The sequence below is a fragment of the Pleurodeles waltl genome, chromosome 8 (assembly GCF_031143425.1).
Source record: "Pleurodeles waltl isolate 20211129_DDA chromosome 8, aPleWal1.hap1.20221129, whole genome shotgun sequence".
Lineage (NCBI taxonomy): Eukaryota > Metazoa > Chordata > Amphibia > Caudata > Salamandridae > Pleurodeles > Pleurodeles waltl.
This window is the reverse complement of record NC_090447.1, coordinates 1,533,777,656-1,533,794,614: the sequence shown is the minus strand read 5'-3', so window position 1 is coordinate 1,533,794,614 and position 16,959 is coordinate 1,533,777,656. Positions and strand designations below refer to the sequence as shown.

Sequence of the window (16,959 nt, the reverse complement as noted above, 5' to 3'; positions counted from 1 at the left end):
AAAAATGCACACAGAGGGCATCTTAGAGATACCCCCTGTATTTTACCCAATTGTTCAGTGCAGGACTGACTCGTCTGTGCCAGCCTGCTGCTGAGAGACGAATTTCTGACCCCTTGTGGTGAGAGCATTTGTGCTCTCTGAGGACAGAAACAAAGCCTGCTCTGGGTGGAGGTGCTTCCCACCTCCCCCCTGCAGGAACTGTAACACCTAGCAGTGAGCTTCAAAGGCTCAAGCTTCATGTTACAATGCCCCAGGGCACTCCAGCTAGTGGAGATGCCCGCCCCCTGGACACAGCCCCCACTTTTGGCGGCAAGTCCAGGAGAGATAATGAGAAAAATAAGGAGGAGTCACTGGCCAGTCAGGACAGCCTCGAAGGTGTCCTGAGCTGAGGTGACTCTGACTTTTAGAAATCCTCCATCTTGCAGATGGAGGATTCCATCAGTAGGATTAGGGATGTGCCCCCCTCCCCTCAGGGAGGAGGCACAAAGAGGGTGTAGCCACCCTCAAGGACAGTAGCCATTGGCTACTGCCCTCCCAGACCTAAACACACCCCTAAATTCTGTATTTAGGGGCTCCCCAGAACCTAGGAACTCAGATTCCTGCAACCTAAGAAGAAGGGGACTGCTGAGCTGAAAAACCCTGCAGAGAAGACGGAGACAGAAGAAGAAAAGGTCCAGCCAGTTGACTTCCTTAAATTGCCAAGTTGATTGAAGTTGTGAGAGCCCCAACCGGAGGCCTGGACCCTAAACCTCCCAAATAATTAGGTACTGAGTTAAGTTGGAGGTGAGCTCCCACTTTCAAAAATTTAAAATACTGAGCACAATGCTTCAATGGTGATTAATTCGCAGAATCAATAAAAGTTCATTTCCAAAACTTTTTTATTTTGATTACAAAAGTGGACTTCCTTGAGTTGAAAAAGAAGAAGGGAAGAAAATAAATCCCAAAATTGACTACTTTGTCGTCCAAGTCAAGTTGGTCAAGATTGGAAAAGGGTGAAGAACAATGTTCGATGGAGGACAGCCAACACGTGTTTCACCCCATTAGCAAATTAGCGGGGGCTTTCTCAAGGCTAGTTCAAAACATAGTAACAGACTTCAGACATCAATAGTCTCCATTGTCGGTGCAAATCTGAAAGCGCAATAAGCGCATGAAGAAAACGGCGAAAAATCGCCGACAGGTCCCGCGTTTGAATGGACGACAAAGTAGTCAATTTTGGGATTTATTTTCTTCCCTTCTTCTTTTTCAACTCAAGGAAGTCCACTTTTGTAATCAAAATAAAAAAGTTTTGGAAATTAACTTTTATTGATTCTGCGAATTAATCACCATTGAAGCATTGTGCTCAGTATTTTAAATTTTTGAAAGTGGGAGCTCACCTCCAACTTAACTCAGAGAAGACGGAGACACCAACTGCTTTGGCCCCAGCTCTACCGGCCTGTCTCCCCCCTTTGGAAGAAAACTGCTCCAGCGACGCTTTCCCCAGGACCAGCGACCTCTGAATCCTCAGAGGACTGCCCTGCTCTAAAAGGACCAAGAAACTCCAGAGAACAGCGGCCCTGTTCACCCAAGACTGCAACTTTGTTTCCAAAGAAGCAACTTCAAGACACCTGCATTTCCCGCCAGAAGCGTGAGACTTGCAACTCTGCACCCAACGCCCCCGGCTCGCTTGTGGAGAACCAACACTTCAGGGAGGACTCCCCGGCGACTCCGAGACTGTGAGTAACCAAAGTTGTCCCCCTTGAGCCCCCACAGAGACGCCTGCAGAGGGAATCCCGAGGCTCCCCCTGACCGCGACTGTCTGACTCCCAGATCCCGACGCCTGGAAAAGACGCTGCACCCCAGCCCCCAGGACCTGAAGGATCGGAACTCCAGTGCAGGAGTGACCCCCAGGAGGCCCTCTCCCTTGCCCAGGTGGTGGCTACCCCGAGGAGCCCCCCCCCCCTTGCCTGCCTGCAGCGCTGAAGAGACCCCTTGGTCTCCCATTGATTCCAATTGAAAACCCGACGTGTGTTTGCACACTGCACCCGGCCGCCCCCGTGCTGCTGAGGGTGTACTTTTTGTGCTAACTTGTTTCCCCCCAGGTGCCCTACAAAACCCCCCTGGTCTGCCCTCCGAAGACGCAGGTACTTACCTGCTGGCAGACTGGAACCGGGGCACCCCCTTCTCCATTGAAGCCTATGCGTTTTGGGCACCACTTTGAACTCTGCATCTGACCGGCCCTGAGCTGCTGGTGTGGTAACTTTGGGATTGCTCTGAACCCCCAACGGTGGGCTACCTTGGACCCAAACTTGAACCCCGTAGGTGGTTTACTTACCTGCAAGAACTAACAATTACTTACCTCCCCTAGGAACTGTGAATATTGCACTGTCTAGTTTTAAAATAGCTATATGTGTTTTATTTGAAAAGTATATATGTTATTGTGATTATTCAAAGTTCCTAAAGTACTTACCTGCAATACCTTTCATGCAAAGTATTACATGTAGAATGTGAACCTGTGGTTCTTAAAATAAACTAAGAAAATATATTGTTCGATGGCATCTGTCGCTGTAGATACGCATGTTTTGCAATAGCTCGCCATCTGGTGTTGGGCCGGAGTGTTACAAGTTGTTTTTCTTCGAAGAAGTCTTTCGAGTCACGGGACCGAGTGACTCCTCCTTTTGTGTCCATTGCGCCTGGGCGTCGACTCTATCCTCGATTGTTTTTTTTCCGCCATCGGGTTCGGACGTGTTCCTGTCGCTCCGAGTTTCGGAACGGAAAGATAGCTAAATTCGGAAGATTTTCGTCGGTATTGTTGCGTTCGGGATCGGCGTAGTTAGATTCAACACGCATCGAAGATCGAAGAGCTCCGGTGCCCTTCGGGGTAGTTTTTCGATCCCCCGTCGGGGCCTGGTCGGCCCGACCGCGTGCTGAAGAACGCCGATGGAACGGACCCCGTTCCGTTTCTGTCCCAAATGCCACAACAAGTACCCCTATACAGACCAACACTTGGTCTGTAACCTGTGCCTGTCACCTGAGCACAGTGAAGACACCTGCGTGGCCTGTCGTGCGTTCCGGTCCCGAAAAACACTCCGAGACCGTCGAGCCAGAAGACTTCAAATGGCGTCCGCGCCGACAGCCCACCGAGAGTTCGAGGAACAAGAAGAGGAAGATACCTTCTCGATCCACGAATCGGACTCCAAGGAATTCGATGACCCACAAACCGTGAGTAAGACGTCGAAAACAACACATAAGAAGATTGACAAGGCCCAGGGGACGCCACTGCCACCAGGCCATGGCTCGACCCATAAATTCGGTGACCGACCGTCGGCACCGAAAAAGGCCCAAACAGTGCCGAGACAGTCTGACTCCGGTCGAGACACCGGTACGCAGCCTTCTCGGGACCGAGAAAGTGCTAGAGACAAGCATCGACACCGAGATAGCGGTGTAGACACGGCTCGACGCCGAGACAGCGGCACCGACGAAGATCGACGCCGAGAGGTTTCGGCCCCGAAAAAAAGAAAAGTCAGCTCGGAGCCGAAAAAAGATGCAGACAGGGTTTCGGTGCCAAAACAACCTGCAACCGACCCAGTTTCAGGCTCTTATACAGAGGAGCATTCACTAACCTCCCAAATGCGAAAGCATAGGTTCGAGGAAGAGCTGCAATCTACTGATGTAGACCATACGCAAAAGCGTATCTTCATACAGGAGGGAACAGGGAAAATAAGCACCCTTCCCCCTATTAGAAGAAATAGAAGACTGGAGTTCCAAACTGAACAAACACCACAAACAAAGGTGGTGAAAAAGGTTACTCCACCACCCTCTCCTCCACCTGTAATTCACGTCTCCCCAGCACAAACTCCATCACATTCCCCAGCTCACACCACCATGAGCCAGGGTGACCAGGATCAGGACGCATGGGACTTATTCGACGCCCCAGTGTCAGATAACAGCCCGGAGGCATACCCTACGAAGCCATCTCCACCAGAAGATAGCACTGCGTATTCTCAAGTGGTGGCTAGAGCAGCACAATTTCACAATGTAAGCCTCCACTCAGAACAGGTCGAGGATGACTTTTTATTCAACACCCTCTCCTCCACCCACAGCTCCTACCAAAGCCTGCCTATGCTCCCTGGTATGCTCCGGCACGCAAAAGAAATTTTTAAGGAGCCGGTCAAAAGTAGGGCAATCACACCAAGAGTGGAAAAAAAGTATAAGGCGCCCCCTACAGACCCTGTTTTCATCACTGCACAGCTGCCACCAGATTCCGTCGTTGTAGGAGCAGCTAGGAAAAGGGCCAACTCCCACACATCTGGGGATGCACCACCCCCGGATAAGGAAAGCCGCAAGTTCGATGCAGCTGGAAAGAGAGTCGCAGCACAGGCTGCAAACCAGTGGCGCATCGCCAACTCTCAAGCACTACTTGCGCGCTATGACAGAGCCCATTGGGATGAGATGCAACACCTCATTGAACATCTACCCAAAGACCTACAAAAAAGGGCAAAGCAAGTGGTTGAGGAAGGTCAAAACATTTCAAACAACCAGATACGCTCCTCCATGGATGCAGCAGACTCAGCTGCAAGGACAATTAATACATCCGTGACCATCAGAAGGCATGCATGGCTACGAACGTCTGGGTTTAAACCAGAGATACAGCAGGCAGTTCTCAATATGCCTTTCAATGAAAAAGAACTGCGGTCCAGAAGTGGACACAGCGATAGAAAAACTTAAAAAGGACACGGACACTGCTAAAGCAATGGGCGCACTCTACTCCCCGCAGAGCAGAGGAAACTACGGCACCTTCCGCAAGACACCCTTTAGAGGGGGGTTTCGGGGTCAGGCCACACAAGCCAGCACCTCACAGGCAACACCGTCCAGTTACCAGGGACAGTACAGGGGAGGCTTTCGGGGCCAATACAGAGGAGGGCAATTCCCTAGGAATAGGGGAAAATTTCAAAGCCCCAAAACCCCTGCAACTAAGCAGTGACTCACATGTCACTCATCCCCTCCACACAACACCAGTGGGGGGGAGAATAGGTCATTATTACAAAGCATGGCAGGAAATCACTACAGACACTTGGGTTCTAGCAATTATCCAACATGGTTATTGCATAGAATTTCTACAATTCCCTCCAAACATACCACCAAGAGCACAAAATTTATCACAACATCATTCCGAGCTCCTGGAGACAGAAGTTCGAGCACTGTTGCAAAAGAATGCAATCGAATTAGTACCAAACACACAAATAAACACAGGAGTTTATTCACTGTACTTCTTAATACCAAAGAAGGACAAGACGCTAAGACCAATCCTAGACCTCAGGATAGTAAACACATACATCAAATCAGACCACTTTCACATGGTCACACTACAAGAAGTGCTACCATTGCTCAAACTACACGACTACATGACAACCTTAGACCTCAAAGATGCGTATTTCCATATACCAATACATCCATCGCACAGGAAATACCTAAGGTTTGTATTCAAAGGAATACATTACCAATTCAAAGTATTGCCTTTCGGTTTAACAACAGCACCAAGAGTCTTTACAAAATGTCTAGCAGTAGTCGCTGCACACATCAGAAGGCAGCAAATACATGTATTCCCGTATCTAGACGACTGGCTAATCAAGACCCATTCTTTATCAAAGTGCTCACACCACACAAATCAAATCATACAAACACTCTACAAACTGGGGTTCACTGTCAACTTCGCAAAATCAAACATCCTGCCGTGCAAAGTACAACAGTACCTAGGAGCCATAATAAACACAACAAAAGGAGTAGCCACTCCAAGTCCACAAAGAATTCAAAACTTCAACAACATCATACAACGCATGTATCCAACACAAAAGATACAAGCAAAGATGATATTACAACTCCTAGGCATGATGTCTTCATGCATAGCCATTGTCCCGAACGCAAGACTGCACATGAGGCCCTTACAACAGTGCCTAGCATCACAATGGTCACAAGCACAGGGTCACCTTCTAGATCTGGTGTTAATAGACCGCCAAACTTACCTCTCGCTTCTATGGTGGGACAATATAAATTTAAACAAAGGGCGGCCTTTCCAAGACCCAGTGCCACAATACGTAATAACAACAGATGCTTCCATGACAGGGTGGGGAGCACACCTAGATCAACACAGCATACAAGGACAATGGAACGTACATCAAACAAAACTGCATATAAATCACCTAGAACTGCTAGCAGTTTTTCAAGCACTAAAGGCTTTCCAACCAATAATAGTTCACAAATACATTCTCGTCAAAACAGACAACATGACAACAATGTATTATCTAAACAAGCAAGGGGGGGGACACTCAACGCAGTTGAGCCGGTTAGCACAAAAGATATGGCATTGGGCAATTCACAACCAAATTCGCCTAATAGCGCAGTTTATCCCAGGGATTCAGAATCAACTCGCAGACAATCTCTCTCGAGATCACCAACAGGTCCACGAATGGGAAATTCACCCCCAAACTCTGAACACTTACTTCAAGCTCTGGGGAACACCTCAGATAGACTTGTTTGCGACAAAAGAGAACGCAAAATGCCAAAACTTCGCATCCAGATACCCACACAGGCAGTCCCAGGGCAATGCCCTATGGATGAACTGGTCAGGGATATTTGCCTACGCTTTTCCTCCTCTCCCTCTCCTTCCTTATCTGGTAAACAAACTCAGTCAAAACAAACTCAAACTCATATTAATAGCACCAACTTGGGCAAGGCAACCCTGGTACACAACGCTGCTAGACCTATCAGTAGTACCACACATCAAACTGCCCAACAGACCGGATCTGTTAACTCAACACAACCAACAGATCAGGCACCCAGATCCAGCATCACTGAATCTAGCAATCTGGCTCCTGAAATCCTAGAATTCGGACACTTACAACTTACACAAGAGTGTATGGAAGTCATAAAGCAAGCCAGAAGGCCATCCACCAGGCACTGCTATGCAAGTAAATGGAAGAGGTTTGTTTGCTACTGCCATATTAATCAAATCCAACCATTACACGCAACTCCAAAAGATGTAGTGGGTTACTTGCTTCACTTACAAAAATCTAACCTAGCTTTCTCTTCCATTAAAATACACCTTGCAGCAATATCTGCATACCTGCAGACTACCTATTCAACTTCCCTTTATAGGATACCAGTCATTAAAGCATTCATGGAGGGCCTTAAAAGAATTATTCCACCAAGAACACCACCTGTTCCTTCATGGAACCTAAATGTTGTCCTAACTAGACTTATGGGTCCACCTTTTGAACCCATGCACTCTTGCGAAATACAGTTCCTAACCTGGAAGGTTGCATTTCTCATCGCCATTACTTCTCTAAGAAGAGTAAGCGAGATTCAGGCGTTTACAATACAAGAACCTTTTATACAACTACACAAGAATAAGGTCGTCCTAAGGACTAATCCTAAATTTTTACCAAAGGTTATTTCACCGTTCCATCTAAATCAAACAGTGGAACTTCCAGTGTTCTTCCCACAGCCAGATTCCGTAGCTGAGAGGGCACTACATACATTAGATGTCAAAAGAGCATTAATGTATTACATTGACAGAACTAAAAACATCAGGAAGACTAAACAACTATTTATTGCATTCCAAAAACCTCATGGAGGAAACCCAATATCAAAACAAGGTATAGCCAGATGGATAGTTAAATGCGCTAAACGACAGCTGCCCATTACACCAAGGGCACACTCAACCAGAAAGAAAGGTGCTACCATGGCCTTTCTAGGAAACATCCCAATGCAAGAAATATGTAAGGCAGCCACATGGTCTACGCCTCACACATTCACCAAGCACTACTGTGTAGACGTGTTATCCGCACAACAAGCCACAGTAGGGCAAGCCGTATTAAGAACATTGTTTCAGACTACTTCCACTCCTACAGGCTGAGCCACCGCTTTTGGGGAGATAACTGCTTACTAGTCTATGCAAAACATGCGTATCTACAGCGACAGATGCCATCTAACTGAAAATGTCACTTACCCAGTGTACATCTGTTCGTGGCATCAGTCGCTGTAGATTCGCATGTGCCCACCCGCCTCCCCGGGAGCCTGTAGCAGTTCGGAAGTTACCTTCAACTATTTGTATATATATAATTTCAACCTTATATAGGTACATACTTAGTCACTCCATTGCATGGGCACTATTACTACAATACAACTCCTACCTCACCCTCTGCGGGGAAAAACAATCGAGGATGGAGTCGACGCCCATGCGCAATGGACACAAAAGGAGGAGTCACTCGGTCCGTGACTCGAAAGACTTCTTCGAAGAAAAACAACTTGTAACACTCCGGCCCAACACCAGATGGCGAGCTATTGCAAAACATGCGAATCTACAGCGACTGATGCCACGAACAGATGTACACTGGGTAAGTGACATTTTCATTTCTATACAAAAACCTTTTGGCCTGGAATTGTCTCTGAGTGTGTGTTCCTCATTTATTGCCTGTGTGTATGTACAACAAATGCTTAACACTACTCCTTTGATAAGCCTACTGCTCGACCAGACTACCACAAAATAGAGCATTAGTATTATCTCTTTTTGCCACTATCTTACCTCTAAGGGGAATCCTTGGACTCTGTGCATACTATTCCTTACTTTGAAATAGTTCATACAGAGCCAACTTCGTACAGTCTGTAACAGCTTACACTTAGAGAGCCTTTTCCACAGGTAACTTCGGAAGTGTGCACAGGAGTCCTTCCGTCTGTTGCAGCCAGAGTGAGTCTTCCCACAAGTGCCTTGGAGGAAACCGCAGTGTACATAATTGTTGACTCTGTGCATTGTTGACAGGTCGGTAAAAGATCTAGCACACACATTCCACTGCTGAGAATGCCCTGCACCACCTCAGGATAAATATGCCACTCATTTTTTGACAGATGACGCCTGCTAAGTTATCTGCTCTGGCATTTAGAGCCCCTTCCAGTTGGTTGGCTAACAAAAATATGTTCTGCTGATCCAGCCTACTCCAGAGGCTCCAGGACCGCTGCCCCCTGCTTGTTGCAATACCACATGATGGTTGTGTTGTCCATGGAGACTTGCTTGATGCTCCATAAGACTGATATGGGGCTGTCTCTCCATTGGGGAGCGGAGACCTCTGATCACTTCTCCCAAATTCCTCCCGCAACTCATAATTGACAGGTCTGTCACCACTGCAAACTGTGGGTGTGGAAGGGGACGTTGCCTGCGCATATCAGTTTGGTGTCTGTTTGCCACCACATGAGATCCTCAGCAGTTTCCTGCAAGATCTGGATGGAGTTGGAGGTATTCCCTAATACTGGGCCAACTGCAGAGTCTACATTTGCCATGTCCATAATTGCCCCATTGAATGGAAATATTCTCTTGGTACTTAGGTGGGACTTTGATTCATTGGTGTTGAGAGCTAACAACGTCAATAGTGCGTGTGTCATCCAGAGTTGACCCATGACTGACAGAGCTGAGCCTGCCTTGAGCAGCCAGTTGTCTTCATACATAAATGTGTGTATAGCCAGCTTCTGAAGATAAGCGCAACCACCTCCATTACTTTTGTCATTGATGGGTCTGTCTATTAAGGATGCTTGCATGTCTCCAAAAAATCCGGTTATCTGCATCGGGTCGTGCATGCTGAACACATCACTGTTGCTTACTCTGCTAATGCCGTCTGTAGTGTCCAGACTAGCTCACAGCATAGAACTGGCTGCATCATGAGAAGCCTGTAGAGTTTGGGTGGGGGTGCCCTCAAGGTTCTCTGGAATGGTTGGCAAGATATTGCTGGCCTTGTCCCATATTTCATGGGTGTACTTCCCCAAGAGGCAAGTAGCATTAATGGAGGACTCACACGAGTGGGCACCACTAGGTCTTGGCACAGCTTCTTCAACCTCGTGTGCAGGGGAACACTTCTAGGAGTGAGGTAGCTAGTTCTCCATCACGTTGCCAAAAGAATATATCCACACACATGCAGGATCTTAATGACACGAAATCGAGAAGCTGCCCTTCTCATCATGCACAGCAGAGTTAAGGTCCCATTTAGAAATTGGAGAGAACTGAAAGTGCTCCAATTTCAGGAAACTCTCCACCAGCTAAATGACTTCACTTTACTATTCCATTTGTGGGGCAAATTCAACTGATGGGCTTCCACTCTGTATTTATACAGGGAGTGCAGAATTATTAGGCAAATGAGTATTTTGACCACATCATCCTCTTTATGCATGTTGTCTTACTCCAAGCTGTATAGGCTCGAAAGCCTACTACCAATTAAGCATATTAGGTGATGTGCATCTCTGTAATGAGAAGGGGTGTGGTCTAATGACATCAACACCCTATATCAGGTGTGCATAATTATTAGGCAACTTTCTTTCCTTTGGCAAAATGGGTCAAAAGAAGGACTTGACAGGCTCAGAAAAGTCAAAAATAGTGAGATATCTTGCAGAGGGATGCAGCACTCTTAAAATTGCAAAGCTTCTGAAGCGTGATCATCGAACAATCAAGCGTTTCATTCAAAATAGTCAACAGGGTCGCAAGAAGCGTGTGGAAAAACCAAGGCGCAAAATAACTGCCCATGAACTGAGAAAAGTCAAGCGTGCAGCTGCCACGATGCCACTTGCCACCAGTTTGGCCATATTTCAGAGCTGCAACATCACTGGAGTGCCCAAAAGCACAAGGTGTGCAATACTCAGAGACATGGCCAAGGTAAGAAAGGCTGAAAGACGACCACCACTGAACAAGACACACAAGCTGAAACGTCAAGACTGGGCCAAGAAATATCTCAAGACTGATTTTTCTAAGGTTTTATGGACTGATGAAATGAGAGTGAGTCTTGATGGGCCAGATGGATGGGCCCGTGGCTGGATTGGTAAAGGGCAGAGAGCTCCAGTCCGACTCAGACGCCAGCAAGGTGGAGGTGGAGTACTGGTTTGGGCTGGTATCATCAAAGATGAGCTTGTGGGGCCTTTTCGGGTTGAGGATGGAGTCAAGCTCAACTCCCAGTCCTACTGCCAGTTCCTGGAAGACACCTTCTTCAAGCAGTGGTACAGGAAGAAGTCTGCATCCTTCAAGAAAAACATGATTTTCATGCAGGACAATGCTCCATCACACGCGTCCAAGTACTCCACAGCGTGGCTGGCAAGAAAGGGTATAAAAGAAGGAAATCTAATGACATGGCCTCCTTGTTCACCTGATCTGAACCCCATTGAGAACCTGTGGTCCATCATCAAATGTGAGATTTACAAGGAGGGAAAACAGTACACCTCTCTGAACAGTGTCTGGGAGGCTGTGGTTGCTGCTGCACGCAATGTTGATGGTGAACAGATCAAAACACTGACAGAATCCATGGATGGCAGGCTTTTGAGTGTCCTTGCAAAGAAAGGTGGCTATATTGGTCACTGATTTGTTTTTGTTTTGTTTTTGAATGTCAGAAATGTATATTTGTGAATGTTGAGATGTTATATTGGTTTCACTGGTAATAATAAATAATTGAAATGGGTATATATTTTTTTTTGTTAAGTTGCCTAATAATTATGCACAGTGATAGTCACCTGCACACACAGATATCCCCCTAACATAGCTAAAACTAAAAACAAACTAAAAACTACTTCCAAAAATATTCAGCTTTGATATTAATGAGTTTTTTGGGTTCATTGAGAACATGGTTGTTGTTCAATAATAAAATTAATCCTCAAAAATACAACTTGCCTAATAATTCTGCACTCCCTGTAGTTTCCTTTAGAAATTGTAAGATTTTCTGTTCTCTTCAAATGCTAGATAATTCCCCATGACTGCTTGTTGAGCGATGATCATGAAAACTCGTCTGCATGTCTTGACTAGAAAAACATTATTTGTATAGCTTTCTGTTGAGGTGTGTCCTCGCTTTTTTTTCAAACATATGAAGAGAGGTGTGCTCCAAGATATATTTACATCAGGTTATATGGCCCTAATTTTGAATGAGCTCACTGAGAAAGTGTCCTAAAAGGGGCACAGTTCAGACTGCATGACTAGATGATGCTAGATGGACAAGTGCTTGTATTGTAACCTGGACTGTTTGCGCTGTGCCCTGCAGTCAGTCACTTACACGGAGAGGAAGTGAAAGAGTCCAAATATAGGCATTGAATTGCTTTTTCCATCAGAGAATTGACCGGCCTCTGCGAGTATGTACCATGATCGCTGTCTCCCTGTGGCGGGCAGTACCTGTCCTCCACTGGTGGTCTGTGTGTGTGTGTCATTGTATGTGCACAATTTGTGTACATGTCTGTGCGCTCTTTGTACGCTCCCCGTGGAGGAGCAGAGCTTTCTGCTTTAGTGATTTGAACAGCAGTAGGTTGGAGCAGATGAGGGGAGTGGTGCAGCTGTCCACACTCTATGAAGACTTTGGTTGTTAAGGTCTACAAGCCCTCTGTTTATAGAAGGGGTGCTCCAAAGAGGATGACAATAATTGGAAGTAGAAGATTAGCTCGGACTGAAAGTCAGTGTAGGGGCCGGGGTCTTATGGAGAGTCCGAAGAAAGGGTGGTCAGAGGATGAATGTGCAAGGGGAATGTAGTGCAAAAGATGAATGGCTGCAATGAGAATACCTAAAAGGAAAGGATTGAGGGGACTTCACAGGGTGAATTAAGAGCAGATGGACAAAAGCATTGCATCATAGATGGAGACCATGATGTTGGGGTATGTCGCAGATTGAGTCTTTTTTCCTTGTGTTGTAGGAACAGTGGTGACGATTGCCACTCCAGTCAACATGAATGTGGACAGCCTGCAATCTCTGTCCTCCGACGGGGCCACGCTAGCAGTGCAGCAGGTGATGATGGCTGGGCAGAGTGACGATGAAGAGACAATAGACAGCAGTGACGAGGATGATGAAGATGCGGACCTCTCCACATCCAACCTTACAGGATTGGTTCTGCACAACAGTGATCCCTTGCAGTAGAACACTGAAATGTAGGGGTCTGACCTCTCGTAAACCTGCAAAAAGACTGTTTTTAAAGTTTGCACAGCAAACATTTTACACATTTTATTTCTGACCTGTTTTATATTTAGATATAGATGGGTGCATCTTTTGTATTTCATAGCTTAAATTCTTCATGCACCCGCAACTGCTGTTTTTCTTTCATTGTGAGCTGAAAACCTGAGGTCAAGTATTGCTGTCTGAGGAAGGAAAGTGACTCTTTGGGATATTGCGAAGAACGGGTGATACTGCCTACCACGCACTGCCCTGTTGTTTATCTGACGCCCATCTCACAGTCGCGTACTTTGCTGATGTCATTTCACCACCCCAGATATTTCGTCTCTGTGGAAAGCACCAGGGAGGAGAAAGAGTACTGCCAAAGGAGTGACCCTGTTTTGCTTTCCCCTTGCAGATAAAGGACCTAACTTGAGGGAAGTGAGATGTGAGGCTCTTTAGATGGATGACACCTACACCTGTCTGTGTCTGGCAAGTCTTGCTCATCTTATAGACTGGGGTGTGGGGCTTCTGGTGGATGGAAAGTGTATTTGCGAAGGCCTCATTCCTGTTCCATCGATGTATGGTAAGAATGACCATTGATACTGTGCGTGAAGCTGTGGGTTTAGATGCTTGTAATGAGCTATGTGTTTGTTGAGTCCTTGTTCTTCGTGACGTCTGGAGGAACTCAAAGCTACCGGTGAACTGCGTGCTGGTGGTTGTGTTACAAGTAGACGTGGAGTTCCTGCGAAGTGTGTGTGTGTGAGATATCTGCCGTGCCTCCAATAGGCACATACTGATTCGCCTCTGATGTTCAAAGGAGGAAAAAGTTAGTGATATGAGCTCACATTAAATAAACTGTGAACGTCCTTTTATAGGTTCCTGGTTCGTTTTTTTAACAAGAGGCTGTAGTAGGAATTGGAGACATCCTATGGATAATGTGCATCTTTGATGTCCTGGCTAAATTTCATTTTTTCTGTGGGCATTCACAGATGAAATTGGTGATGATACATGGACGATCTTTGTACTAGTTGATTCTTAGCACAGTGAGGTAGAGCTTTGACACCTACTGATTGGGCCTTTACTTTTGATTTGATTTTCTAAGAGGTGAGAAATGAATTTCAAATTTGCCTTTTTACTGCAAATTATCTAGGAATTCTGGAGACATGGAGGAGTTGTTTTTCTGGCTATATGTTGCCTGTCTGTGATTTACATTTTTATATTGCTTGAGGACTTGATATACGGGCCTTCTAATAAACTGTATGAAGCCTGGAACTGTAAACCTACAGATATTGGTAAGTACGCTCCAAAGCCCTGTTTAATCTTCTTGATACAAGGAAGGGAGTTGTGATGGACTGTTATTTGTTGATCTAGGGGAGCTGAAGTGTGTGTGTGTGTGTATGTCTGTCTGTCTGTCTCTCATAAAGAGAGACATACTGGGTTTTTTATTGCAGTAGCGCAGAGTCCCATATGCCAAAGGGTTGATCTGTGGTGGTTCTTGGAAGCGTCCATTCATAATATTCATGGCTTGTATTAATTTGGTTATCAGGCATCCTGTTCGCAGTATGTGGGTTCCAGGAGCCCTTAGGAGAGCCTGAGATACGGAGTTCAAGAGTACTATGGCTGTGTGGAGCCCTTCTTAGTGTTTTTTTCAGTTGGGCTGTGAGGGTTTAGAGATCTATCTTTTGTACCTCATGGATGGAGAGAGAGGCACCATGTATGCATGTGTTTTGAAGCTCTGATCCATGTTCTTGAGTGTTTTGGCAGCAAGGCTCACGTGTGTATGTTAAGTCCCTTCTTCATTTGTTTTGTGGTTGAATTGTGATTGGCCTTTACATGTTTGTGGAGTGGCATTTCAGTTTATCTGTGGGTGGGAAGACACAGAGACAGTGATTAACGGTGCGGATTCATTTTATCTGTCTGTGGAAGGACGAAGGAAGTGAAGGTCAGGACTTCCTGTGGATTTCCCTCATGCTTTCCGGAACAAAGTTTCATGTTATTCATGGACTGGAGGTGAATGGCTTATCGAGATCCACATGGGCTTTGAAGTGTGACACATTGGTTCAAGCTTGTCATGGACATAGTGAGAGACTACGCCTGGACTGTATGTGTATCTCACATTATTATGATGCTTGAAGTAATGGCATTGAGGTTTGAGTCTTCCTACAGATTCCCCAAACTTGCATGTGGGGCCTCAAGTCCTGGATGTGGAGTTCCATGTGGATTCTCTGTTTATTTCCAGGGGCGTGGTTCATGTCATTGATGGGACAAAGGACACCAGGTTATACAGCTGTGTATTGACTATATATACTTGTTTGAGAAGTTCTAGTTTGTGTTGGTCTTGGAATTTCGTAAGTCGATTGGTTGCACGCTTGAAAGACTATTTGCACCTTAAATATAAAGTACCAATCTTAAAAAAAATAAGTGAACAAACCCCTGACAGAGGCTTGGAAGAAGGCTATGGCACATAGTACAGGCTGGGTGGCTGTTCCCAGTCTGTATTCTTCTCCTCTGCTCTTCTCACCAGGAAACTTGGATCTCCCATTTACCAAAAATTATTGGATTGAAAAAAGTTTTTTTTAATAAATTCATTAAGAATTGGAAATTAAAGTTTCATTCAAAATGAAAATGATGTAAAGGAAGGAGAATAAATCTCTAAAATTCCTTTTTTGAGAGGTTCTGAATCTTGAAGGAATGGAATAAATTCACATAATAACAATATCATATACTGGTCTGATTTATAACATAGAATGACCATGGGTGAGTAATATTTTGTTCATCATTTTCACTGTATTGTTTATGTCCTACTCACTCTTAGAATTTCCTACCACAGAAAGTAGGACTGTCTGGTATTTGTAAGTAAATGTTTTTGTGACCGTCATTATATTTGTTCATGTTATTCATAAGCGCTATCTCGTATTGTTCCTATGGCACCACTTGTGTAGGCAGCTTTGTCTTCTTTTGTGTGTCAAGTTTGAGATTTCACCAGCATTGGATCTTTCGTAGATTCACATGCTTTGGTCATTCCCTGTGGTCGAACTGGCAGCCCCTTTGTCACATTACAATAGTAATAACGTCACATTTCCTTAGAAATATATTGAAAAATCCTTCGCATCATTAGAAATGGCCCCAAGTCCAACAAATTAGGTGAAATCACACAACCTCCACTCAAGGCCAGCTTAAGCTCTGGTTGCGCTTGGTGCAACAGTCATTTTTTGGCCTCCTATGACCTCCTTCACCACGAATTTCCTCACTGTCACCCTCCAACAGTGTCCCTCATCTCTCCATAGCCTCTCTCTGACATGCATTTAATTTTATTTATTATAGCGCTATTCATTTCTGTGGCCTGCATGGTACACTTTCTTTGCAGCAGACACATTAACCTTCTCCACCACTTTATGATGAGTTACATTGCCACTAGGCAAAACTCCAGATCTTTCTCCTGCAGGAACATTTATCACCAGAGTTATCTTGACATTTTTATGTTTCTTAAAAACTGCTGGACACAAGGAAGTCTGCAGAATGTTCTTTTTACCAATAAATACTTTTTAAACCCCCGCCCCGGCCAACACTCGCAGAGTTTGTAATTTTTGTCTATCCCCAAGCACAACAATACTCTGTGTACCTCCTGCCTTGGCTCAGGTGCAAAATGACTCTTTGCCAGTGGAGGGGCAGACACCGGCCCCACTGGAAGATGCAGTGATCCTTTCTGAAGTTGCCAGACATCTTCAGCAAAAGCTGGCTCACTTGGCGTCAAAGAAGAGGATGCAGGCTCCCCAGGTGTCCCTGCCCACCAGCCCTCCCTATCAGCTTAGGTACTTAGATGACACAGAGAGTCATGAGTACAGCCGACCCACAAACTTGCACACTGCACAAACACCCACACGCAGAGGTGAAGTACCACCCCCATGAGGGATGGGCATCTAGCTCCAGCGGGCTTCGGCCAACATCGAGGCAAGATGTCAGAGCTGGGCTGGGTCCAGGCTAGACGCTGGACCCTCATCAGCCTTCAAGCCTGAAAAAAACACCTCAGCAATGAATCACCCAAACAC

At 45.7% G+C, this 16,959-nt stretch overlaps 1 protein-coding gene across 2 annotated transcripts in view; it reads left to right on the top strand.

The window, feature by feature from the left end:
* PKNOX1 (PBX/knotted 1 homeobox 1) overlaps positions 1-15,628 on the top strand; it is a 255,051-nt gene extending 239,423 nt beyond the window's left edge. For both annotated transcript variants that reach the window (XM_069202965.1, XM_069202964.1), the window contains one exon: positions 12,675-15,628. In XM_069202965.1, coding sequence (XP_069059066.1) covers positions 12,675-12,895 — 221 coding nt within the window. In that variant the 3' untranslated portion in view covers positions 12,896-15,628. The remainder of the gene's footprint in view (positions 1-12,674) is intronic.
* Positions 15,629-16,959: the final 1,331 nt, after the last annotated feature.